This window comes from Eptatretus burgeri, chromosome 3, assembly GCF_056783735.1.
Source record: "Eptatretus burgeri isolate ZD-2024b chromosome 3, Ebu_testis_v1, whole genome shotgun sequence".
Classification (NCBI taxonomy): Eukaryota; Metazoa; Chordata; class Myxini; order Myxiniformes; family Myxinidae; genus Eptatretus; species Eptatretus burgeri.
In genome coordinates, this window is record NC_140963.1 from 132255334 (window position 1) to 132282042 (window position 26709).

Genomic DNA, 26709 nt, shown 5'->3' on the forward strand with positions numbered 1-26709 from the left:
TGCTTGTGTGTTTGAGTGCATAGTTTTATCGACGGCAATTCGTAATCACCTGCCAAGCCAGACATTCTGTTGGAGTGTTTGCTTGAGTGCTTAAGCCACTTACTGAGTGCCCTACAGTCGATGGTGGTACAGTTTGTGTCCCGATCGGGATGGACAGTCAACAATGACAAGGTAGATGTACGTTTCCAGCACACAAGGACGTGGTACATATGGGTAGATTTGGATCTGTAGGGACTCTCCTTGGGTGTGGACATGCCTCTTACGGGTGTCATGGTTTCATCCCGTATCAAATGGAAGTTTTATCAGGTTTTCCTTCGTCCTCGCGACTGTTTCGAAAGCGTTTGGTTATCGCGTTTGCTTTCTCAAGGTTATATGTTTCTCTTTGTAAGTTTCAAAGCAAAATATATTTGATAACACCCGATTTCCGAGCCGTTTGCCATATTGATGTGCTTTCGAAATTATCGAGCCAATTTTTTTTCCACCCGTCACACGCAATTGTTTATAAAGATTAATGTTTGTGAACATCTCCCTGGAATGTCTATATAAATATAATGTTGTTTTTCGGTGAAAGCAACTCGAGGTTTCTGGGTTGAACACAGTACATACTGTCGTCAGAAATCACACCGATTCCAACCTGCCGAGTCGTGAAAAATTGCCGATATCAGGTGCTTGTGTACGTACATCATGAAGCATAACATATTCTCTCTGCTGACTCCCCTATCCCCACCCCTCTCTCTCTCTGTCCCATCCTTGCTCAGATCCCTCCCAATACATTGCAGGCTCTTCTCTTCTTTCTTTGCTCTCTTCTCTCTTTCCTTTCTTCTCTCTTTCTCCTCTCTTCTCTCTTTCTCCTCTCTTCTCCCTTTCTCCCCTGTTCTCTCTTTCCTCTCTTCTCTCTTTCCTCTCTTCTCTCTTTCCTCTCTTCTCTCTTTCCTCTCTTCTCTCTTTCCTCTCTTCTCTCTTTCCTCTCTTCTCTCTTTCTCCTTTCTTCTCTTTCTCCTCTCTTCCTTTCTTCTCTCTTTCTCCTCTCTTCCTTTCTCCTCTCTTCCTTTCTTCTCTCTTCTCTCTTTCTCCTCTCTTCTCTCTTTCTTCTCTCTTTCTCCTCTCTTCTCTCTTTCTCCCCTCTTCTCTCTTTCTCCTCTCCTCTCTCTTTCTCCTCTCTTCTCTCTTTCTCCTCTCTTCTCTCTTTCTCCTCTCTTCTCTCTTTCTCATCTTTTCTCTCTTTCTCCTCTCTTCTCTCTTTCTCCTCTCTCCTCTCTTTCTCATCATTTCTCTCTCATCTCTTCTCTCTTTCTTTCTCCTCTCTTCTCTTCTCTCTTTCTTTCTTTCTCCTCTCTTCTCTTCTCTCTTTCTTTCTTTCTCCTCTCTTCTCTTCTCTTCTTCTCTTTCTTTCTCCTCTCTTCTCTTCTCTTCTCTCTTTCTTTCTCCTCTCTTCTCTTCTCTTCTCTTCTCTCTTTCTTTCTCCTCTCTTCTCTTCTCTTCTCTCTTTCTTTCTCCTCTCTTCTCTCCTCTTCTCTTTGGACGTCTCCAGGCAGTATTTATAGTATGACTGGTAGAAAATAGGTTTCAGACCTTATTTTGTTTCCATCTTAAGTGTTGTTCCATGCGGAAGCATTTTGATGTGACAGTATGAATCGTAATTTACGTTCCACCACACGTCTGCCTTCCCTTCCTCTCATCTCTCCCTGTCTCCTCACACCCACACCTCTCAGTATTCCCGTCAACGAACCGACGGGTGGTATTTGCTAGTGTATATGTTTGTGTATTTACAGGGTGGCCATAAAATCTAGAAACGTTGGCGAATATACATTATACATGGTTTATTGACATTCCATGACTTCGCGGTAGTGGAATCATCTCCTCCCATCTCATCTCCTCTCCCTATCAAGGCTGGAGTTCCTCAATGTAGTATCTTGGTCCGAGTCCTGCTGCTTGTTATCATTACCTTGCTTCATCTTCATCAACAATCCTTCTGATTCCCTGGATAACCCTTATCTTTTCACTGATTACTCTCCCCTCTGCAGTAGCATCCCTCATTCTTCAGATAGGCAAGCAGCAGTCTTTTCTCCCTTTCCAGACTTTGATAGAATCATGAGCTGATCCAACATTTGGAATATGTCTTTCAACCCTGGCAAATCTCGCACTAGCTCTGTCTCACCGAAAGGACCACATGGTTAACCCTCCCATCAACTTCCTTCACAAACCTCTTGAAGAAGCTGTGTCTCCAACTTTTTGTCCTCACCCTCGGCCATGATCTCAATAATGGACACCATATATCAAAATTTCCATCAGTAGATAGCCTCTGACTGCGCATCCTCCATCGTGTGAAGTCTTTCCTCAGCAAATACGAACCTGTAACAACTTGCAAGGCCTTTATCCGCAACTCAATGGAATTCTGTTCAACCTTTAGGCTAATTCCCTTGCCTCATACCTTGCACATATTGATTCTGTGGAGACCAACACATTCAACATCAATGGAATCTACTGAGATAATTCTGACTCCCTGGGCTTGTTGAATTAATCTGACTCCTGCATTGCGGACAGGTTGGTGGCCTTTTTTTTTTTCTTTCTATCACTTCCTCTTCTTGCACCCTCTGCCATTTCCATGCTCTCTCTCCCCCCGTTCCTCACTCGGTTTCTCCAGGGTGCACGTGGTTTGCTAGTAATCAGCTTCTGGTGAAGCTCTCAAAATATAAGCTCAATACTCACCTTGACTTGTTTCTTCCTCCTTTTTTTTCTTCCCCCCTCACCTGTGGAACTAACTTCCTCAGTTTACTCAATCTCATCCTTTTCTCCAGGTCTTTTAGATGGCCATTCACCTCCTCTTCAAGTACAGTAATTCCCCTCCATATTCATTGTGTACAGGTTATGTTCAACTACCATCAGCGAAGCGACAGGTTCAATGCTCGTATATGCATATATATATATATATATATATATATATATATATATATATATATATATATATATATATATATATATATATATATTTTTTTTTTATGGGTACACGTGGAAAAACTGCAAGCACCAACTTGCAATACTGGTTATCCCTGCACTCGGAATCCTTTTTCTTCTTGCCCTATTGATTCGCCATCACAACAAAGAATGTTATTTCCGTCAGCGAAGTGACTGGTCTTGTATTCTAATCTATATTATATCGCACGAGTGTCTGTCCGTCCGTCTGTCCATCCCCGAACTTCTCCCTCAGTTTTGGGGCTATCCCCACCAAACCTTCTATAGAACCTTTTTGGAGTGCCAGCCGGTGTCCTCAGGTGGGTTGGAGGTTTCACAAATTCCTCAATACAATTATGATTTTGAGTTTTGTTCTGTATGAAACTGCTCCCCACCCGGATGCATCGTCAGAACTGCATTCATCTTCGTTTACCTCACTAGCGTTTGTGACTATTTTGTTCTATTAATCGTATAGTGTTAACTTGTGATTGGAATGAAACTATGGAGAGATTGAGGTTGAAGGAGAATCGGGCAATGATGTTGGGGTTTCCGCCCATGACATTTGTGGATTCGGCATTTGCAGTTTTGCCATTGACATCATTGAGAAAATATTCCCCACCTTACTTCTGTTGGGGTCAGCTGCAATCAGTTTGTTTGTTTTTTTGACCAAGTGCTTCACGAACCGGCTGTCCATGCCTGACATTCGACAAAAGGTGCAACAGGAATGTGGAATTTCTTGCTTCATGGTTTGGCATTCGTTGTTTCCACATGGTTTGTTTGCATTTGGGGTCCCTCCTGTCCATGGCACGGGTACTTATTTAGTTATATTAAATAGTGCATGTGTGTGTATTTATTACTTACGAAATCTAAAGATTTCGTAAGTATATTGATGACTTCCGTCCTCTGCTTGTGTGTGTGTGTTTGTTTGTGTGTGTGTTTGTGTGTTTGTTTGTAGGCACGATAACTCGAGAACAGAAGAAGCTACCAATGTCAAATTACACCACGTGATTCAGGAGGGTGATTGCAAGCGCTGATTCGATTTTGGTCAAAATCGGTCAAAGGTCAAGGTCACAGTGAGGTCAAACATTCGATTTTTGATGGTTGATGGTTTTGCACAGAATCATCGTAGAAACTTCTGGTTTGCATTGCTACCTTCTCGAGAGACAGCTTTTATTAGACAAGGTCAGAGGTCAAGTTGACGATTTCGTAAATACCAGTCGATGACTGCTTGTTACTTACGAAATCTAAAGATTTCGTAAGTATATTGATCAGTTCCGTTTCTGTGTGTTTGTTACTTACGAAATCTAAAGATTTCGTAAGTATATTTATGACTTCCATCCTTTGTTTGTGTTTGTTTGTGTGTTTGTTTGTAGGCACGATAACTCAAGAACGGAAGAAGCTACCAATGCCAAATTATACGACGTGGTTAAGGAGTGTGATGGCTAGTGCTGATTAGATTTTGGTCAAAATCGGTCAAAGGTCAAGGTCACAGTGAGGTCAAATATTCGATTTTTGATGGTTTGGTACAGATAACTCGAACGGAAGAAGCTACCAATGTCAAATTACACCACGACATTCAGGAGGGTGATGGCGAGTGCTGATTAGATTTTGGTCAAAATCGGTCAAAGGTCAAGGTCACAGTGAGGTCAAACATCCAAAACATTCGATTTTTGATGGATTGGTACAGAATCATCGTAGAAACTTCTGGTTTGCGTCACTTCCTTCTCGAGAGACAGCTTTTATTAGACAAGGTCAGAGGTCAAGTTGACGATTTTGTAAGTACCAGTCTATGACTGCTTGTTACTTACGAAATCTAAAGATTTCGTAAGTATATTGATGTCTTCCGTTTCTGTTTGTTTGTTTGTTTGTAGGCACGATAACTCGAGAACGGAAGAAGCTACCAATGTCAAATTACACCACCTGATTCAGGAGGGTGATGGCTAGTGCTGATTAGATTTTGGTCAAAATCGGTCAAAGGTCAAGGTCACAGTGAGGTCAAACATAATTCCATAAATTCATGTGGAGAAATGGAGTATTTTTGCTTCGCTCAACGTTACGAGTTCGTTTTAACTTCGATTTTAATTTTGTCTTCGGTTTTTGCGATCGCTTAGGACGCTTAAAACTCAGTTGTCGAAATTCTGGTAAAAATCGGATGTTTTGGAGACGTTTTAAGATTGTATAAAAAATATTTCACTCGACGCGTCACGGGTCGTCCCATGATGCAGTGCGCTCGAGCAGACGCGTCGTTGAGTGACGTTAAGGTTTTGCGTGGAGAAATGGAGATTTTTTGCTTCGCTCGACGTTACAAGTTCGTTTTAACTTCGATTTTAATTTTGTCTTCCGTTTTTGCGATCGCTTAGGACGCTTAAAACTCGGTTGTCGAAATTCTGGAACAGCGATGAATAACTGATATATATATATATATATATATATATATATATATATATATATATATATATATATATATATATATATATATATATATATATATATATATATATATATGTGTCTTTTATCAGATTCTTCTGAAAAGTAATACACCTATTATCTGGCATATCCTGCTGGTACTGAATCACTTTTTAAAAAATAAAAACAAAAAAATGGAATTTTTATAAGAAATCTAGTTTTTGTCTGGGACTCATTACCTGCAAACCACAGTGTAAAATCGTAGACCACAATGAATTCAGAATTCAAGCTCCCCTTGGGCTTCTGACTGATTCATGCTTTTATTAGACAAGGTCAGAGGTCAAGTTGACGATTTCCTCAGTACCAGTCTATGACTGCTTGTTTGTGTGTTTGTTACTTACGAAATCTAAAGATTTCGTAAGTATATTGATGCCTTCCGTTTCTGTTTGTTTGTTTGTTTGTTTGTTTGTTTGTAGGCACGATAACTCGAGAACGGAAGAAGCTACCAATGTCAAATTATACCACGTGATTCAGGAGGGTGATGGCTCGTGCTGATTAGATTTTGGTCAAAATCGGTCAAAGGTCAAGGTCACAGTGAGGTCAAACATCCAAAACCTTCAATTTTTGATGGTTTGGTACAGAATCATCGTAGAAACTTCTAGTTTGCGTCGCTACCTTCTCGAAGACAGCTTTTATTAGACAAGGTCAGAGTTCAAGTTGACAATTTCGTAAGTACCAGTCTATGACTGCTTGTTTGTTTGTTTGTAGGCACGATAACTCGAGAACGGAAGAAGCTACCAATGTCAAATTACACCACGTGATTCAGGAGGGTGATGGCTCGTGCTGATTAGATTTTGGTCAAAATCGGTCAAAGGTCAAGGTCACAGTGAGGTCAAACATTCGATTTTTGATGGTTTGGTACAGATAACTCGAGAAGGGAAGAAGCTACCAATGTCAAATTACACCACTTGATTCAGGAAGGTGATGGCCAGTGCTGATTAGATTTTGGTCAAAATCGGTCAAAGGTCAAGGTCACAGTGAGGTCAAACATCAAAGAAAATTTATAACTCGAACAGAAGAAGCTACCAATGTCAAATTACACCACGTGATTCAGGAGGGTGATGGCTTGCGCTGATTAGATTTTGGTCAAGGTCACAGTGAGGTCAAACATTCGATTTTTGATGGTTTGGTACAGAATCATCGTAGAAACTTCTGGTTTGCGTCGCTACCTTCTCCAGAGACAGCTTTTATTAGACAAGGTCAGAGGTCAAGTTGACGATTTCGTAAGTACCAGTCTATGACTGCTTGTTTATTTATTTTTACATCTGCTTTAGAAACAAAAATTTTTTTCAAACACCATATCCTTTGGAACTTCTTTAACTGCTCTGGATTAATATTGTTGCGGGCCGGAGGTCCTGTGGCGAGAACGACCGTGAGGTGGGGAAAGTTACGTCGATTCCCACTGGACTCTCCGGAATTGTCGGCTGTCGCTCTGGATAATTCCATGACGCGGCGGGTCGCTTAACCGACAGTGGACGCCAATACCTCCACCGCGTTGCGTAGGGTCTTTTGTCTTGAACCAATTAACCTAATTAAGCACGCAGTGTCGTCTACCGGGGAACCTCAGTATGTCTTGCCTGAACTGGATCACTCTTCCAACTACCAAGTACCTTTTCGGTTCGGATGCAGCCGAGCGGACCCGCCAATTACGTACCGGCTCGGATGAACAGGTTATCAGGGATAAGACCCGGCCAAACTTAGATCCGAACCATGCTGGACCAATGAAGGAAAAGACCAAAATGAACTGGGAACATTTCTACAATAATTTATTTCCAATAATGCGAGGAAAGTTATGTGGTACACGTAACAGGTTTATTAGGGTGTTATGCAGGGGAAGATGAGAGAGATGTAGTGCGACAATTTTACAGCAACTTATAAAGCAGACACAGAGCAGACTTGTCGCGGGATATACAGGCAAGATTTGCAATGATCAAACACTTAAACAGTTCTCCTTCAAGACGGCGCCACACACTCAGATGAAAATAAACCCAGGTGTATTGCAAAGGACCCTCGCAGCCAGAGAGGGAGGTGAGCTGAGGTCGCAGTTCTTTTGGGATACCTGCACGCTGTGGGGAAGGGATGCTCCGTGGTGCGGCACCTGTTGGTGATCGTGCACCTCGGCCCACAGCCACACGCGCGGAGACCGTGTCCGCGAAGGAGCCCGGGTGGAGCAGAGCGGAGTCCGAGACGGGGATCAGGGCCGCCGACAGGACCCACGAGAGACCCGGTCAAGATCGGGCGCCCTCGAACCAGCGCAATACACGAGGCGAGATGTGGGCAGACCCTCCACGTCACGACCCTCCTTTCTTTGGCAACCCGCGACTCCAACCTTCTCACTCCAACACTGTCTCGCTCCAATGCTGTTTCTCTCCAACCTCAGACTCCAGCTAACCTGGCCGACCCACACAGAATTCTCTCTCTACCCTCTCAGGATGGTGCAGTAATTTATCTCCCAGCTGAGGATTGCTTTGTAATTTATTGATCGCCCTCAGCGGGGAGGGGCCGTGGTGAAGCCGACATCACTGTTCGCCCTGATTGGATGGGGCTTCCATGGGGCCGCCCTTTCTGGGCGGGGTTTCGACCATTCCGGGGAGCCCGCCCACTCCACATGTGCGGACTCGCCAAAAAGGAACTACTTCGAGAGGATTTTGCCTCGGACAACGAGTTGCCAGTTGGGTGAGTAGGCGAACAAGCGTTTGTTCAGCCCATGCGAGAGGAAGGTGCTGTGGTTGATAATGGAGGGGATATAAAGATTTATTGACCTAACTAAAAAAACATCACAATGCACCCCAATGTCTTCCCACGACACACAAGGAGGGATTCTATCTACACATCTACTTAACGGAATAACTAACTTCGCGGCACCTGTATGTTTGTATGCATACGGTTCTTAGAACCGTAACAATATGTTGGAGATGTTTAATTCCCTGAGCTGGCCAACAAAACAACAAATTCAGGAATTTAAGTTATTGTGCAATTATTTATGAAGATCATCCAAAACTGCTTTGTTCAGTTTAAGAGCTATTGAACACTGGGTAATGTTGACACATTTGACAAATGACCGTTCTCATGTTGCTTTTTCACTCTTAAAGCCCAGCTGTTGTTAATGACATTGCACCTGTGATCTATATTTACAGCACATTTGATTTGTAACCTTGTACAGTTTATAATTTGGAAAGGAAGTGGTGATTAAGGAACAGCAAATTTACCATCTGTTCCAGATTTTTTTTTTCATTATCTTGTTTATTTTTGTAGCTTTATCTATGTTATGCACTTTAATATACAGTAGTATGTGCTCTCGCACTGCATTTCACGCTGCTCCTTCTGCTTTGTCAGACTTTATTTATTTTCCCTTATTAGTCCCCTATTGGTTTTACCAGAGGGATGATGGGTGTGCTCTATCTGTCTCTCTGTCTCTCTGTCTCTCTGTCTCTCTGTCTCTCTGTCTCTCTGTCTCTCTGTCTCTCTGTCTCTCTGTCTCTCTGTCTCTCTGTCTCTCTGTCTCTCTGTCTCTCTGTCTGTCTGTCTGTCTGTCTGTCTGTCTGTCTGTCTGTCTGTCCGTCCATCCCACATGTGGTTTTTTTTTCAGACTCCCCCCCCCCACCCCATACTCTTTAGCATATTCAACTGAAACTTTGTACATGGCTTTGTCATGATAAGTTACAGAACAAGTTGGAGTTTCTAGGTTTTTCGTCAATTTTTCAGAGTTGTGCTGTTGTTTTTTTTTTACTTCGGAAATATCATATATTACACATGGGTCAGTGTTCAGCCACCCTGACTCCACCCCACTGTGAAACACCCATTGGCTGGACAGCTGACCTGACTCCATTCCAACAAAATCATGCGTTGCCATTGTATGAAGCAGCACAGATCAGCAGGCCTTAGGCCTGGGTGTTAGTCCATGGCCCAGTGCAATTGGAATGATTCCAGGTGTATATAACCACGATGTATTATAAGATGCACATAAGCCGTACATGTGTTCAGCCTCCACCAGCCTGAACAGTTTACCTTTTGTATGCCAGTGAAAGGCCAGATCCAGATCTTCACCAAAATCTAATCAATTCTTCCTCAGTCACACAAACAATGTGTCCAAGTTTCATCCGAATCCATCCACAACTTTTTGAAATATCATACTGTGTATCATTTTTGGCCCGATATCTCGATGGTGAAGAATCACTAAAAATTTTTTTTTATCAGATCCGGATCGTCATCAAAATCGAATTGTGCTTCATCCTTGTCACACACACCTTTCGTCTGAATCCGTCCATAACCTTTTGAATATCCTTCTCACAGACAGATAGAAACGGGTGAAAACGTAAACTCTGTCCCCCTTCGGTGGCGGAGGTAACAATCGCTCTGGAAACTGCCAATGATAGCTATCCTCATCATTCAAGAGAATTGTCATACAGTTGTTCTGGTGTGACCCCTATATATATATATATATATATATATATATATATATATATATATATATATATATATATATATATATATATATATATATATATATATATATATATATATATATATACACACATTCATGTATATACACACACACACACACACACACACACACACACACACACACACACACACACACACACACACACACACACACACACACACACACACACGAGCAGAGCCTACCCGTTGCTTCGCTGATGGACCAATTAGTCGTCGTATTTGCCAAAACTTTTGGTGGAGAAGGAAGGGAAGACTAATTTACCTGTGCAAGGAGCGCTTTAACCCCTCACCCCCGTCTCACCCCGCTCCCCGTCCGCATCTTTACGCCCGCTCCCCCATTCGTTCTGATGTCCTTCCTGCTAGAAATGGCTTGAACCTCATCGTTGCCCAGGTAAAATGGAAATTGAAATACCCTCTGCCGCCACCACAAGGTGGTGCTACATGGTACACATTTATTAAGATAATTTATGCCACACCCCCGTGTGAGGCCGTGGCCACAGCCTGTGTTACACCCCCTCCCCCCCCCCACACACACACACACACACACACACAAAGTTGTATTTGTACCCAAAGTCTGTGGCCGTGCATGAGACAGAGACACACGTTTATATTATATACATATCCAGTGGAAGCTTATTTATTTATTTAAATAATCCTAGTTTTTGATGCCGTCATGATCAAGGCTGAAATACAAACCTTTGTATTTGAACTGATTCAGGGTTGGAGGAAATGCTTCAAATCCCCCTTTTTAGGTCATCTCTACCGAGATGACCTAATAAAGCCGGACCAAATGTCCGTCCGTGCGTCAACAATTTTTCTGTCCGATCTTGATGAAACTTAGTATGTGGGTAGAGGTCGATGAGTGTTGCACAACGATATAACTTTTGTCCGGGTTCAAGGTCAGGGTCAAGGTCACGAGGTCACGCAAGTTATAAAAATCGCCATTTTCAAAACATATCTAGTCTGCCATTCTACAAGATATTCGGCAACTGTTTATTGATTATGATAGTAAAAAATATTATCTTGTATCTGACCGGACAGATTTTTGAATTTCCTTCCCGTTTGATCGTCATGTGATCTGGAAGATGGCCAAAAACGCCGATGCAATTCGCAAAGAAGGAAGGAAGGATAAATGAAATATAAATATAAAACACATTTTTAGCCTTTTATATTTATACATTTTCCGCCGAAAGTGCAAAAGTTTCAAAACCCGAAATGTAAACGTCAGCATTTATTTTCAAAATATAATTTCGTGCGCGTGCGCCAAAATGCCGAGTCATCTTTAACCAAACTGCGCAGTTCGAGCTGCGCAGTTCGAGCTGCGCAGTTCGAGCTGCGCAGTAGTCTTCGGTCATAACTGAACATTGAGAACTTGTAGTATTATAGAGATGACCGTCACCTCCACACGGGGGTAATTTTTGTCTTTAGAAATTAAATAAATGTTCAAGTCGCTCCTTCCACTTTGCGTAAACCCAGTACAGCAGCACCATTTCATCATGATTATTGACCATGCGTGTCTGTCAGAATGTGGGCTGCTAAGGATAGCCTTGAGGTATACCCACCCACCTCAAGCTGTCAAGCCTGGATTTGAAACTTAGCCCAGCTATAAACTGACATCCTGGTATTTCACAAGCAGGGCGAGGCATCAATGGTTACACTCTCCTTTGGATGGGCCTTAAGCAGGGTGTCCTGTCTGTTAGCATCATGGACATGAAAAACATCGGTGTCCTTCACAAAAAATAGGAGGTGTTATCGTCGGCACCCTGGCTAATTTCTAAATTCCTGCTTGCACTGCGGGAAGCAAGTGGTGTGGTCGTCTTGGTTGCTCCTTGACACCTGGTTATGCTGCTTGCTATCCAAGAGTGTGGTCTCTGTCGAGGCAGCAGCTTCTCCACTACAAACAAATTGAACAGGTATCTTTCATGTTTCATGTATACGAAGGGCAACCTGTATGGACATTTGTCAGACAAACTTGCTGCCATACTTTCCTGTTTGCTTTTTTTCTTCATCCAGGCAGATGAATGCACAGTGTTTCAGTAATTATTCCCTTGTTTCTTTACTTTGTACTCAATCGCACCATTGGTTGATGTCGAACTATGTTCATTTCTGCTCGTTTTCTCTTTTCAGAGATAAATGCAACGGGCTTCAACTACCAGAATGAAGATGAGAAAGTGACCCTCTCATTCCCATCACCTTTGGAACTCGGTATAACGAATATGTGCAAAACCTACGTGCTCTGGAAGAGGGAATGTTCTGCATCAGGAACTTCTTCTCTTCATGCATCTGTTACATGTTAATGACCATGTCCCCCTTAAATGTACCACCATATGTATCCCCCTCACTTCCTCCCCACCTTTAAATCATGATTGCAAACGCCTTCCTTATTCACTGATGTTCACCAAATTCGTTCATTTTAGTTGCTGGGATCACTGTTCAAGACTACTAATATGGTCTTCATATCATGACATTTGGGAAATTAACCAGAATTTTAACAAAGACCAGCTTACTGCATTCTGATAGCAAAACCAAAGCTATTGGGGCAACACAACATTGCTTGCAATGAATCCTCCCAACTTGCACATGCATATATTCACAATAGTGTGTTTAATGAAGGTGTTTTATTGTGAGATTTTGGCAGCGCTGCACTGTTGGCTTTGATGCAATGTTTCAGTGGGCCCTTGTACCCACCAGCATGACGGCTACATTAATACCCTGGAATGTCTTATTGAGATTTCTGACTTTCACCCAATCAAACCACTCTGGGATGTTTTGGAGGGGTGTAGGAGGTCCACAGACCATAGTCCTCCACTGAATTTGCATTTGTTCTTGGAGGAACGGCGCAACGTTGCACCTGATGTCGACCAACATTTGACAGCGACACCCTATTAGAAATTGCATTGAAAAGAACCCTGAATGTTTCCCAACTATCCCAATGGTTTTGTTAATATAATTTGCTGCTGTTTTATTGGCCCAAAGCTATTACAGATAATTATCTCCCCACCCCACCCCTTCCAGGTGAGGGAAAGTTGAGGATCGAGTTTGTGGGTGAGCTGAACGACAAAATGAAGGGGTTTTACAGAAGCAAGTACATTGATCGGTGTGGAGAGGCCCGCTACGCAGCCGTCACACAGTTTGAGGTGTGTATGAGAATTGGCAAACACTTTGTTAAATTTAAATATATATATATATATATTATATACATATATATATATATATATATATATATATATATATATATATATATATATATATAATATATATATATATATATACACTCCCTCTGCAAAATGGACATTAACATGAGAACTACTTTTTGTTTTACATTTTAGTTTTTGTCAAATTATACTTGATCCACCTGTCTGACAGCGCAAAAGCTTTCCTTTAGAAGCATTGCATTTTATGAGATGGTGCATTGGTTGGAGCTTTTCTACATCTTTTTTTTATTTATCTATTTATTTTTCTGATGCAGGTAGTGGCTTTTGCATAACCTCCCAGTTGTTGGAACAGATCCACGGTGTTTGATTCCATAAGGAGTTCTGCATTGCCTTGAATAAAGATGTCATTGATCAGAGTGGGTTCGTTCTCGTTAACGTTGGGTCACACGCGGTAACAAGATTTATTCTGTCATTCATTGAAAAATTACCCCTGGCAAATTTGTGCATTTAAAGTTTTGTTGCTTTGCATATTTATTTTGAAAATACCTGACCTTTCACGCAGCCGAATTTGGTTTTGCTTGTGGCCTTTTGATTATTGCACAAGATTTCATCAGCAGAGTGTAAATAGCATTTCACATCAGCTGAAGTTGCCATTCCTCAATTCTTTTGGCAATTCACCGAGCTTTTCAAAAGTATTATTGACTTAAAAAGAAATAAAAGTTTAAATACATTTTATGGTTAAAGTTATCCAACAAAAAATTTCAGGAGAGGAAAAACAAAAATGCCACCATTGCAGGGGGAGAAGTCCACCTACTATGGGAAGCATTCTGTATTGATGGGAAGCGATGGATTTGGGTCGTTCTCCTTTTGAGTGAAGACAGTTCAAGAAGACAGTTCACTTCTCCCTCCACATACTTGAGCAGTATCCAGCATGTCTCCTTCCTTTGAGAGTGAAGGAATGGAAGGGGATTGTGTACCACACATACACCTGAGAAGTTCCCACCAAAATTTTAAGGATGGTGTGGGTGAGTCTGATGTTGGGCCCTGGTGCTTTGTAGGATGTATACACAAGGATTCCTGTGGGGAGAGAATACAGGTTTTTCTTGCCATTGGCTACCACATCATTGTACCAGGTTTGAGATGGTAGACAGAAAAGTTGAAAGTGGGATGGAATTAATTTTAGAAGAAGAGTTGGTCTGTTGTAGAAGAAATTACAGGAGCAGTGAATGTTGTGATCTCATGTGATCTTTGGAGCAGTCTTGATTGGAGAGAGAGAGCAGATCTTAGGTCAGATGAATGAGCTTTATCAAATCGCCATCCACGTCTGCGTTTTGAGGGTTCTGTTATAACTGCCAAAAAGACACCCACTTTGACCAACACACGGTCAAAAGAGCCTACGGGAGCTGAGGAGGCGCAGGGCAAGTTTGAGGAAAGATTTGACGAGACAAGCTCCAGTAATGACTGGTTTCAATTTGGAGAGTCGTGTGTTGGAAAATAAATGGATTGAGTCGGTCTAGTAGTTTCACATAACGATACGACTACTCGGCTCAGTAGCTTGCAAAAACTGGCTTTTGCTCCGTGTCATTTCACTCTTCTGAACTTTTTTTGTTTCCACCATTTTTCGCCAAAATATAAATGCACCTCAGGTCAGATTGCATGGTCTTTCTGGTTGACGGTGGTGTAGATTTATTATTTTTTTTTTAATGTTTTTTCCAAATAATTTGTACTGGTTTACTGCTTATCCATAAAATGGATGTCCAACATCACGGCGCAGAGGTTGCATACTTGTCTTTGAGCTGTCTCGCCTATGCTGGATCCCAAATGCCTGTCCGAATGAGCAGGAGCACTGCAACAGTGGCACAGCTGCACCTCAGTCATGATGCAACCAGCAGGCCGAGTTTGTAATCAAATCCTTGTCCAATATGCATTTGTCAACAGCAGTTGTTTTTTTCTTTGTTTGTCGTCTGTAACTCATCCTTCAGTTATGAAAGTAATACCAAAATGAAGAGCCGCAGCCTGGTAATGTCATGCTTAAAGAAGTCTGACATTGCACAAATACGTCCTCTGTTGTAGATGGAAAAAGGCCCGAGGGTCACTTGGCTGTTGTCTCAACGGTATCCCTGCACAGCCTCTTGTTGTCTTTGACTTGGCATAAAATTACATTTTTCTTATTCAATTGAGAAAGTCTCCTTCAGTTATTGCATGTAGGTCACCCATCTGTTGTATTGTGACAAGATGTTGAGGAAATATATCATATGCCTCCTATACTCTTCTTCTGTTTTTTTTTTGTCGAAGTTTACGTAAAGGAAGTTATCGAGACATTATGGTAGTTCTGTCTTTGTTAACCCATTTTATAATTGATGGCATCTAAGTCGGCATCCTTGTCGGAAACTCATTTTGAACTAAGTACTCATTTTGTGCGACCATACTGGGAGCAGCATCACGCATGCATCATGCAGTTGTTCGTGCTGCAAATAATTCTTGACGATTTCTTTGTAATCACAGTGATCAGAGACTACTGACAAAAATAACTCGACATTTTGATGTGTTGCTGGCAAATAATGGAGTGCATGGTCGAGCTACCGATGGATGCACCGTTTAGGACGCTGTGCATGGATTTTTAAGAAGGCAATGTCTCCGTGTGTTTTTATTTATGTTCACGTGTTCAATACATATTTCCCCAAAAATTAACCAGCAGCAACTGTTGATGCATTTGCTCCTTCCCATTGATTTGTCTACAGGTGGGTACTACTTTATTGGGGACATGCTGGAATTATCACCTAACTGTTGCAAAGCTTGCAAACCCCCCATTTTTGCAAACCCCCTCTGTCAAATGTCCAGTGCTAAGCTCTCTTCCCCATTTCGATTCTGCGTCCCATCATTATTGCAAAGAACTCCTAAATTTGATTACCTGACTAAATGGTTGATTATTTTGTACCGAGCACTTCAAGAAGAAAATCTGTCTTGACGACAGCCTGAAGGACAGAGGACGAGCAAGACATAGATGATGCTTTTCATAAAATACTGAATACTCAGAAGTGCAGCTCATCACTGATGTAAGAGAAGGGGAGTCGTCGTCTGGAGCTAGAGCATTCTCCGATATTCCCTGGTTGTGTAATTGGTCCTTGCTAAAATACTCGAATTTTGGAATAAATGTGAAATTTTCATTTTGTTTGTCAATTCAGCAATGTTGGATGTACATGTCAGACACTTCAATTGGGGAAGTTGTGCAAACTGTAATTGTGTTTAACTTTTTATTTCATGAAAGTGAAATCCAGTATTTCAGAACGGTCAAAGAAGAGGAAATAATTATGCAGCAAGCATGGGCATCACTACCTCGATGATTATAATACAGTTTGGAAAAAAAAACACTCGTCACATGTGCTTGAAGAAACATTATTTTAACTTTTAAAGATTAAATGGAAAACTATGTAAAGTATGAAGACTTTTGCAAAAGCATTTACCCCTTGGCACTTACTGTAGCTCGTAAATAATGCCAAAAAGTCAAAATTATTACCTTGACGGCAAGCAGCAAAGACTGGGAGAATTTTACTTATCGTGTTGGACGTACATTTTGGCCATGTCAGACGTGCACATATAACAGATTATTTACATCAAGCACTTTATCATTCAAAACAAACCAGGATCTAGACTCCGAGAGAGAGTTCATAGATCACCTTACGTCCTTACCCCATGCAGTCTTGAGAAAAAGGAAATGGGAAGGGTCTTTTTGACTCGTGCTTGGCGTTTCCGAGCACAATCTACGTGAGCTTTGTTCGTGAACTTTGAATACATGTACGATGGCAACCACATGAAACCAACGCGTCAAAAGGAACAGTTCAGCACTGAACCTCCTGCCAAACCTGCCCACACAGCGCGTAGCAAATTTGACTGGTCTCGACGGCGCAAAAATTTGTCCAAGTACTGCCAAACTTGAAAGTGTTTTGAAGTGCAAACAATGCGATTTGTGTTCTGCAGTGTTCGAATATATTATTCATTTGAAGGAAAGTAAAAGTTTTGAAAGCTGTAGTAAAGAAAAAAACCCATTGAATTGGAAGTTTACCACCGTTGATGCAACGTTTCTTGCACCACCTTATTTAGCATGTTAAATTAGTTCTTCATGCCTGTTGTTTGTCCTGTATGATGTCCCTACCAACAATGTTTCTTGTTTGGCATGATTTTCAATTTTGTTTGACTGCTACACAGCCAGGCAGACTGAAGCAATTATTCAGGGGTTCACACAATTTTTTTTTTAAATTATTATTTTTTATTTGGTTCTCCAATGAGTACCAGTAGAAATGGTTTGGTACTCACAAAAAATATTTTTAAGTCAGCTTTGAGTGTGCTCGTCTGTTTTCCCAAGCGCCTCTCAGCTTGGTATGCATGTTACTTTGTAAGCACCCTCTCAAAATGTCGGCTTCAGACGAAACACTCGCAAGCCGCTCATTTTTTTCGTTCCAGATGCTCCTGAACATCTTCTTCCCCCTTGCTTGCATGTTCTCCTTAGATCTATGTATTTTTTATCTTTTAAGTTATAAACCTACAATATAACTTGCAAATTATATCATCATTTATAAACTTAATTTTGAAATCACAGTAAAACAGTTATCAAAATTATCACAGAACAATCGTACCTACACTCGCTGAGAAAACTTCATTGTCTTCCTCTTTGCTCACGTATTCTCCTTAGATCTATTTTTTTCTTTTATCTTATAAGTTGTAATATAACAAATTAAATTTTGTGCACTTAAATTTTGAAATCACAGTTCAGTGTATCAATTTATCAGAATGATCACAGAAGAATCTTCCCCACACTAGCTGAAAAAAAAAACTTCCGTCAAAATCCTCTGTTGTGCTCCTCTGCTTTTGAGCTTTTGGAGCATCTTTGAAGTACCCATTTAGTTTATTTTATTTTATATTTTTTAACCGTGCTTTAATACCAGTTATGTGAACCCCTGCAATTATTGCTTTGTTGAAGTGTGCATGCACAATAGGGTCAAGACTGTTCATTTTGCCAAAGTCAAAGCCAAAGATCTGCTAAACTGCAGGTTCATGTTCCAATTTGTGTTTTCTACAGTGTTAAAAATGTAGAATTCAATTGAAATCGAGTCGTTCATCGACCATTGACCGACGGAGTGAACCAATTGCATAATCCTGCTTTGCACTTTGCATGCGGGGTAACTACCAATTTTACCAAGTAACTACCAATTTATCAATCAATCCAAATTTTGTGAAAATGAACAACATAATTGGTAACAACTGAAGAAAAACTAAAAATGACCTTTCACTGCATATCGGATGCTGCTGTTTTCAATAACTGGTGATCAAATGAAAAACTCTGAGGTTTTGAAAACATTTGTAAACTGGAGAGTTCATAAAACACCAACATAGAGAGTTAAACTGGAGTTCTGGCAGCCTTTGTCACATGCACCACTGCTGCCAAGATGCAATGGTTATTGTCCGCTTTCATGTCAATCCAGATGTATTTATCACAATAACCTGTAACCCAGATTGGCCAAATATTCGGTTCATAGTTGCAGCAAGTTCATTCAAAAATAAATCAAAAACGTTAAATCTCTTGCAATCCCCCCAACCCCCCCTCAAGAAGTGCTTTGAATTTTTTGTTGAGACAAACAAACAAACAAAAAAATTGCCATGAAAATCTTTTAAATTACTTTTCAAGCAACGCTGCAATTGGGAGGTTCGTGTTTTATTTATATATATATATATATATTTTCTTTTTTTACAGAAGATTCATCTGATATATATTTGTCTGTTCACGTTTTTTGCAAGGACTGCTGGACCGACAACCACCAAATTTGGCACGCAGCCCAAATCCGGTCTGGTGATTGTCCGAAGCATATTTTCGTCCACCACCTGAGTCGTCAAAGATCACTTTTCTGGCTTTTTCATTTGTATGCAATCTCATTGGTTAACACATATCACGTGACATAACACGGCCAAAGGCCAGCATAATTAATTGGTCGAGCTGTCTTCCACCCATTAGTTCACTGCACAGCTGGCCTGACTCCACGCACAATTGGAACCTAACTAAATAAAGAATACGTTCACTGTTTTTGTGTTGCGGTATGCCAAAGCTATCTGCTACGGTAAGTGGTGTGCAGTACGTTCCTATTCGCAATCGCCACACCATGCCCATCCCTTGAAGATGTATCTGCCATATATGGATGAGGGGTGTGTGCGTGTGAGATTTTTGTCAATTTATTACATACGTCTATCCTTTAATTACGCACAATTTAATGTACCGTTTGACCCTTAAGACTGCTGAGACACCTTTGAAGTCCCAAAAAGCTCCCTCGGACCCAAAAGACCCCTAAGACTCCGGAGATCCTTAAAGACTTGACTATACGACAAAAAATCCATTAGAATTCTCATGTTTTAAATGCACGTCATGTTCAAGAGCAGGTTGCGGGTCACCAAACATGTTCTGAAAATTTATCAATATGATTATATGTGCATTAAATTGTTCGATGCAAACTATTGTGGTTGCCACACTATTGGGAAAATTAATGAAATTTAACTCCGAAGTTGTTATTTCTCGAGGCTGTTGAAAAAAAACAGCTGCGTGCCATATATGGATGGTGACCTCACGTTCTCCAAAACAAAGCGGACGCTCACTCGCTCATTGAAGAAGTGTCCAGTTTAGCGGGTTGTTCTTTCGCTTTTTTTGAGCTTGCAACTGTCTATATTATCCTTTTTTATTTTGAATTCTTGAAGAACAAAGTTATTTGGATATTTGTACATCATGCCTCATACGTGTGTCGTCATGTTTTGCGAAAATGGCTGTAAAACAGGTAATTGCTCCCACCGATTCCCGAAGGAATCAAACATTCGCCGGCAGTGGATAAGATTTGTACAAACAAAACGGGCGAATTTTCCACCAACGAAAACGGGTAAAGAGGACCCTTTGGATAGACTTGTGATTTGTGGTGACAATTTCACAGCCGAGGATTACAAAGGCATAAACACATCTGATCACCACTCTATGAATATGAGTTGTTGGTTGACAAGTTTTCCAGATACTGCTCCGTCACAGAATCGATTGTTGAGTTTAAGTGAGAAAAACCTTGAAATCTATTCTTAAAGAGTACATGGAAAAACACATAGATAAACTTTCTGAAAAACACAAGCATGAAAAAATTTCTCAACAAATCAACTTATTGTTGATTAAATTACTTTTTCTAACAGCATCAGCAAATTGGGCTATTTCATTTCAATTGTAAAAAAAAATGATCAATTTTCCACTTTTTTTTCTAAATTTGGTGGAATATTTCCCAATGAGGCTAAATATGTTTTAGTATTTATATGCCACAAGTCTCTTGAAAGTTGGGGGTTTGTTCTAACTTCGCTTTCGCTGGGGTCAAACTCGGCTGACAGAAAAACTTCAACACCAAGGCTACGGTGTATAATATATTTGGGTCCATTTTTGATTCATTCTATTTCTGACTCTTGAGTGACTGGAGGGTTAAAAATTATTCTATCAAGTCACAGACGAATCAAACTTTACATTATTTTATGCATCGAACAAGAAAATGAAAATATACAAACCAATCTGTCTGGTTAGTGTAGTAGATAGTAGAAAAATCATGCAAATTATGATACAAGTATCAGATTTGGCATTTCTGTTCTGCAGGGCTTTCTGATCAAAGCTGCCTGATTGGTCATTTGAAAATCCAAATTTTGAAAAATTTGAAGAAAAAAAAAAAACTTCAAAAAAATTTGAAGTCACAGCTGGCTGAAATTCTTGAAGCGCAAGTGAACATCCCAGACAGAGAACCAAGGGGAGATGCAGTCATCATTGATGGCTCAGCACTTATCAATGCCCTACCTCCACGCACTTCAAAGATATTTTATGACTATGCTAAAGAAGACATCATCCCAAAAGTGGAATCCTATGGTGCCAGGTACGAGAGGGCGGACGTAGTGTTTGATGTGTACAAGAAGTCAAGTCTGAAGTCCGAGGCAAGGTCGAAAGGGGGGCAAGGAATCAGAAGAAGAGTGACAGGAACCAGTAAGACCCCAATAACTGGAGAAGCTTTCTTCAAGATGACAGCAACAAGACTGAGCTGTTTCACTTCCTTGCAGAAAAGATCTGTGAAGCACAGACGACAAGCACAGTCATTGTCACAAAAGGAGAAGATGCCATTAGCAACACAAAGAAGTCACTGGATGCAGTGTCTCCATGTTGTCATGAAGAAGCTGACACTCGAATATTTGTACATGCCAGGGATACAACGACGGATGGTAGCAAGTCCATTATCATGAAGGCTAATGACACGGATGTACTCGTCATAGCAATATCTGTGCTACCATCCTTACAGGAACTCTGTCTTGAGAATATGTGGATTGCCTTTGGCCAAGGAGCCAAGGCGCAATGGTTTCCAGTCCATGAGGTAGTTTCTGCAATCGGGCCTGAGAAAGCTTGAGGGATCCCATACTTCCATGCATTCACTGGACGTGACGTCGTGTCTGCCTTCCACGGTAAAGGGAAGAAAACTGCATGGCAGACTTGGAACGTCTTTGATGATGTTTCTGAAACATTCACCAATCTCAGCCAGCATCCAACATTGATTCATGATCTTGACTTTTTAGAAGTTTTTTTTTTTCAAATTTTTCAAAATTTGGATTTTCAAATGGCCAATCAGGCAGATTTGATTAGAATCCCCTGGAGAACAAATGTGCCAAATTTGATGCTTGTATCATCATTTGCACGATTCCTCTCAAAAATTGCTGTTATCTGCCCCACTAGGTGGAGTCTGTCAGTGTGAACTGCCGAGTAGTCAGTCCTGCCACTTGTACATGAAATAGGCCGTTTTCTGGCACTTGCAAGTGGCTCAAATTTATATGGCTCAGGGCCAGAAACTCCATAGTATAAATTCCCATCGTCCTCCGACTCGTCATCGGCAATATCGGAATGAAAACACTATTTCATCGCCGCTGAAATCACTCTCCGATTTGCATCTCGCCATTGTTCACACGCTGTTTCCGAATGTTCACGAAGTTTTCGGAGAACGTGACGTCATAGCATCTTTGGTAAATTCTGGTCTGTTTTTCGATCACTGACAAAAGTTTTGACTTAAAAGTTAATTTTAGCATATTTGAGTTTCAAATGTAAGAAAATAATTGCCCAACGATTATTAATGTGATTACAACCTTCGAATCACGTGAAGTCATCAGTGACCCAAAACCTGCTCTTTAAGGTATATTAAGCAGCTTAATAAGTCTTTCTACTTCAGCATGGCATTTTAATTACAAAATAAATAACAAAAACAATAATAACATTGCAACATCTAATAAGTAAGATTCATCGGATAGCTTTGTCCGTCTCTGTCTGTTTGTTTGCGTTTTTTGTAAAGACCGCTTGGCCGACAACCGCCAAATTTGGCACACATTCCAAGTCCGACCCGGGGTTTGTCTTAAGTGTATTTTCCTCCACATCAGCCTTTAAAGACCCCAAATAAACAAAAGACCTTTTTTTTTACATGCTTGAGAGATTGGAATACATGCTTGAGAGATGAGACCCAAAAGACCCTGAAGACCATTGAATTCCCTGAACACAGTAAAGACACTTTAAAACCCCAAAGACCCTTTGGACCCCAAAGACTGTTGAGGTCCCAAAGACTCTTGATGACCCCTAAAACCGCAGACACTAGAAGACCCTTAAAATCCCTTTGAGCTGGAAGACCTTGAAGACCCTAAAAACCCCAAAGACTGAAACTGAAAGACCCTTTAAGATCTGAAAGACCTGACAAATATTTGGTGCAGTTGTGGGTTCATCAATCTCTGCTGTTCTGGCTAATTTGGTGATGGAGGAACTCGAACAAAAGATATTTGAGCCTCATCTGATGAAAATTGGCTCCCATCTTACTGGAACAGGTTTGTAGATGATACCTTTGCCATTGTGCATACAAACATGGTAGACCACCTACTGGGGACCCCAGCATTAACTTCACAATTGAAATTGACAAAAAGCAAACTAGCCTTTTTGGATGTGGAAGTTTACCATAAGCCGGACAATTCCCTAATGACTATGGTTTACAGGAAACCAACCCACACCAGCAGATTACTGGATTGTAACTCCTCAACCCAATGTCCCACAAACACAGTGGAGCACGGACCTTAGCAGCTCGGACATGGACGGTGTCGTCTTCCAAAGCCGATGCAATTAAAGAAATCAGATTGGTTGGAGCAGTCCTGCTCAAAAATGGGTACAGCAAGGGGCTACTCCCCACCTTGAAAGAACCAAAATGGACAGAACGGAAGGAGCCAGAAACCGCACGGTGGTGCGGTGTTAATTAGATGGGGATAAAGGATAAGTTCCCCCATTATGTAATTGCCACCCTGTGACTTTTGCCTATGTTTTTGTATTACAAACCAGCAATGATGGAGTTTCGCTTTTATAACAACAAGCAAGCCAAGCGGACAGAAGCTCCACCTTCCCGGGTTTTGTGCGAGCAAGCCACTCCCTGGAGGTGGAAACGATTGTTCGGTGTGACGTCAGGAGAGATAGAGTAGCGAAGAGGTGGGTGGGTTTTGTTGGAAGAGTTCGGGAGTAAGGGATGCACACGGTCGAGAAAACAGGGTGAGGAAATGGCCTGTAAGAACAGGGCTCTACGGCTGGCTTTCCTTTGACGCATGAAGAAGACTGCGCGATTCTCATATTCATGCTGAGGCGAATTGGCTCACGAACTGAGCAAGATGCTGGCCATTGGCTCTTGGTTTTGTCGTGAGAGACGGACCCCGAGCCTCATGTATGTTATCGAAGGGGACGGGCCATTCTCAAAAGCAGCGGGTCGGTGAGGACTATTGACGCACAAAGAAGCTGCACCCAGTCTCTGAGCCTTGGTGTTGAATACCGCTCATGAATTGCCCGACGTACATTTTTCCCACGACAAGAGATTGGCTTGGCGCCATTTTTTGGGGTTCGACACGTGCAGGACGAAGCGCCTCGATTCCAAGTTCCACAAAGCCCACCTCTGGACCAAGCTAAGTGTCAGAATAAAGGAAGGATTTTCTTTTATTTCGTTTCCCCTTGTCTGTATTTAAGTCTGTGTGTAGAGGCACCTTGACTTTAGGTTTAATGTATGTCACGATTCTTATTATATCTGAGTTATTGTCCCTTGTAAATATTTGTCTATTTTCATGAAATCCCTAGTTTATTTTAAGTTGATGAACCCCATGACAAATACACGGATACGAGTAGAAACCATCCCTGTGCATCCGTCTGTGCCTCCGTTGCTCCTCCAGTGGCTCCCCCCCCCCTCGTGTGTTATAATCTTTGAGGATCAACTTGTTAGCCTCCTAAGGAAAACCATTCGGCTATCCGGGCTGGCGGTGTCAACCACCCGTCACCACACATTGGGTCAGGGGTTTAACCCGGATCACTAGACCTGCAACAATATGATGTTTCGTAGCAGCAAAAAAGCGTTATTTTAAGACACCACATGCACAAATGTCACCCTATTTTCTTTATCTTTGGGATGTTTTGTTTTGACAGTACAGGCTCGTGAGAGCGCAGACATCCTACGGACGTAAATAAACACTCGTTTTACTCTACGTGCATTGCACATCATGTGCAGCAAATTTCACCTCCCTGTGCCTTGTATTTATTGTTATTTTAAAAAACTCTGTGCACCTCACTTGAGGCTCTCGGTTTGCAAGTCACAATCTACAATTCCAATAGAAGGGATATAATTACTCTTTTGTGGAAAACTAGACTACCCGTGAACCCGTTGGGTTCCTGTTGTGACAACGGTTGATTAAAAAAAAATCATTTCAAAAAGAAAAAGAAAAAACATAGCTCCAGCGAACTATACCGCTGAGGTTGTTTGCATGGATCAAATAATCCCGAAGAGTACTTGACTGAATCAGGAATCGATTTTTTTAATAATTTTTTTTTGTTGCCCGATTTGAACGAAACTTGATCCTGCACACCGCAGAAGAATGGTAAGTATGGTGGCAGTAAAATTTTTGCACGATCGTATCCCGTTTTGGCTGTATTTCGGGAACATGCATGCATGCATACATAAATATTTACAAGATGTTTACTGCATGTTTACAAGATGAGAGCTTTCGTAATATATAGATGTTTTTCAAGTTGTCCTCAAAAATAGACTGTAGTGAACAAACAGTTGTAAAAGATTGACACGCACACAATTTTTGCCTCATTTTTCTCCCCAAATGCGTAATTCTAATTGCTTGGAAAATTATTCCATTTGGAGAAGACGACTTTCCTTGTGATCATCATATTTCTGGAAAACAAAATTAAGCTGTTTTGATTTTAACAGTATGCTTGCATATGTGCAGGCGACCGATGCCCGACGTGCCTTTCCCTGCTGGGATGAGCCAGCCCTGAAGGCCACATTCGATGTTACATTGGTTGTGCCTCGTGATCTTGTCGCATTGTCAAATATGGTAAGTTTGAGATATGACATCTGGCTGTTTCTTCTGATCTTGGAGTATTTTGTGCTTTTTTGGGAATGAATAGTCATTTTGTGAAGGTCAAAAATGCATAGTTGTGTCCAATTGGAAAATGGATGGCATTTTATCCTAAAATTGTTCACACAAATAAATGTATGGGTAAAACAAGAATTTAATTTTTTTTTTTTTGATTGATCCGATCCCAAACTTATCGTAACGTTGTAACAGAGGACTAGAACAGCACTTGGCAGAGCGCATACCTCTGCCAGGTTGAACAGTTTACGTTTTGTAGCCCACTCATAGGCCAGATCTGCATCCGGACCTGAACCAAAATCTAACCAGCTTGTTGTTGTCACCTCACCAACTCATCCACCTAGTTTTGTCAAAACTCGTCCACAATGTTTTGAGATGTAGTGCCAGATATCGTTTACGACCCCATCTCTCAATGGTGAAGAAACACTTCCAAAATTCTCGTCTCCTGATCTGGATCTTCAGCAATCCCGAATCGATTCGTCCTCGTCACACACTCAACCTGTCCACCAAGTTTCGTCCGAATCTTTCCACAACGTTTTTGCGATATCCTGCTCACAGACAGCCAGCCAGTGGTAAAAAAATAACATCCGTCCACCTTTGGTGGCATAGATAAATGTACTTTTTGTGTCAGCCAGGCAAGTTTTGAGAATGTTTGGAGTTTAATTTGTGGGTTACTTATTTATTTATTTATTTATTTATTTATTTATTTATTTATTTTTAACAGAATTTGTACTTTCCAAGTAGTTTATCATGTTTGTGAAGAGGTTGATCTCCTTGAATTGAGTTTTTGAAAGCATTTTTGATATTTTCAATTACTTTCTGGTTTCAATGTCTTTTTGGGTTGGGGGGGGGGTGGGGGGAGGTGGGGGTTATTGCATTTGTTGCATTATTTCACTTTCATACACAGTATTCCACGTCTTCCTGGAACCCTGACATTGGCAGACAACTGCTTTGTCAGGACATTTAAACAGTGGCATACCAGCTATTTTTCAATGCCCATCTACTCTGAACCACCTGGCACATATTCAACATGAATAAAGATGTTGGGGCATTTTGTTCACACTCAGATAGCCCACACTCACAGTGAGATTGATGCCTGAACAAATGGTACTTTGGCTGCATTTTATATCCATCACGTGATGGTGACAAATGTAGTGGGGGGGGATAGGGGGTCAGGGTTCCGGACGACAAAATTGTA

The 26709-nt window shown here is 41.2% G+C and overlaps 1 protein-coding gene across 3 annotated transcripts in view; it reads left to right on the top strand.

The window, feature by feature from the left end:
* Nucleotides 1-26709, top strand: part of NPEPPS (aminopeptidase puromycin sensitive) — a 178791-nt gene that overhangs the window by 45358 nt on the left and 106724 nt on the right. For all 3 annotated transcript variants that reach the window (XM_085875639.1, XM_085875640.1, XM_085875641.1), the window contains exons 5-7: nucleotides 12010-12087; nucleotides 12898-13019; nucleotides 25365-25472. In XM_085875639.1, the coding sequence (XP_085731765.1) occupies nucleotides 12010-12087; nucleotides 12898-13019; nucleotides 25365-25472 (308 nt within the window). The remainder of the gene's footprint in view (nucleotides 1-12009; nucleotides 12088-12897; nucleotides 13020-25364; nucleotides 25473-26709) is intronic.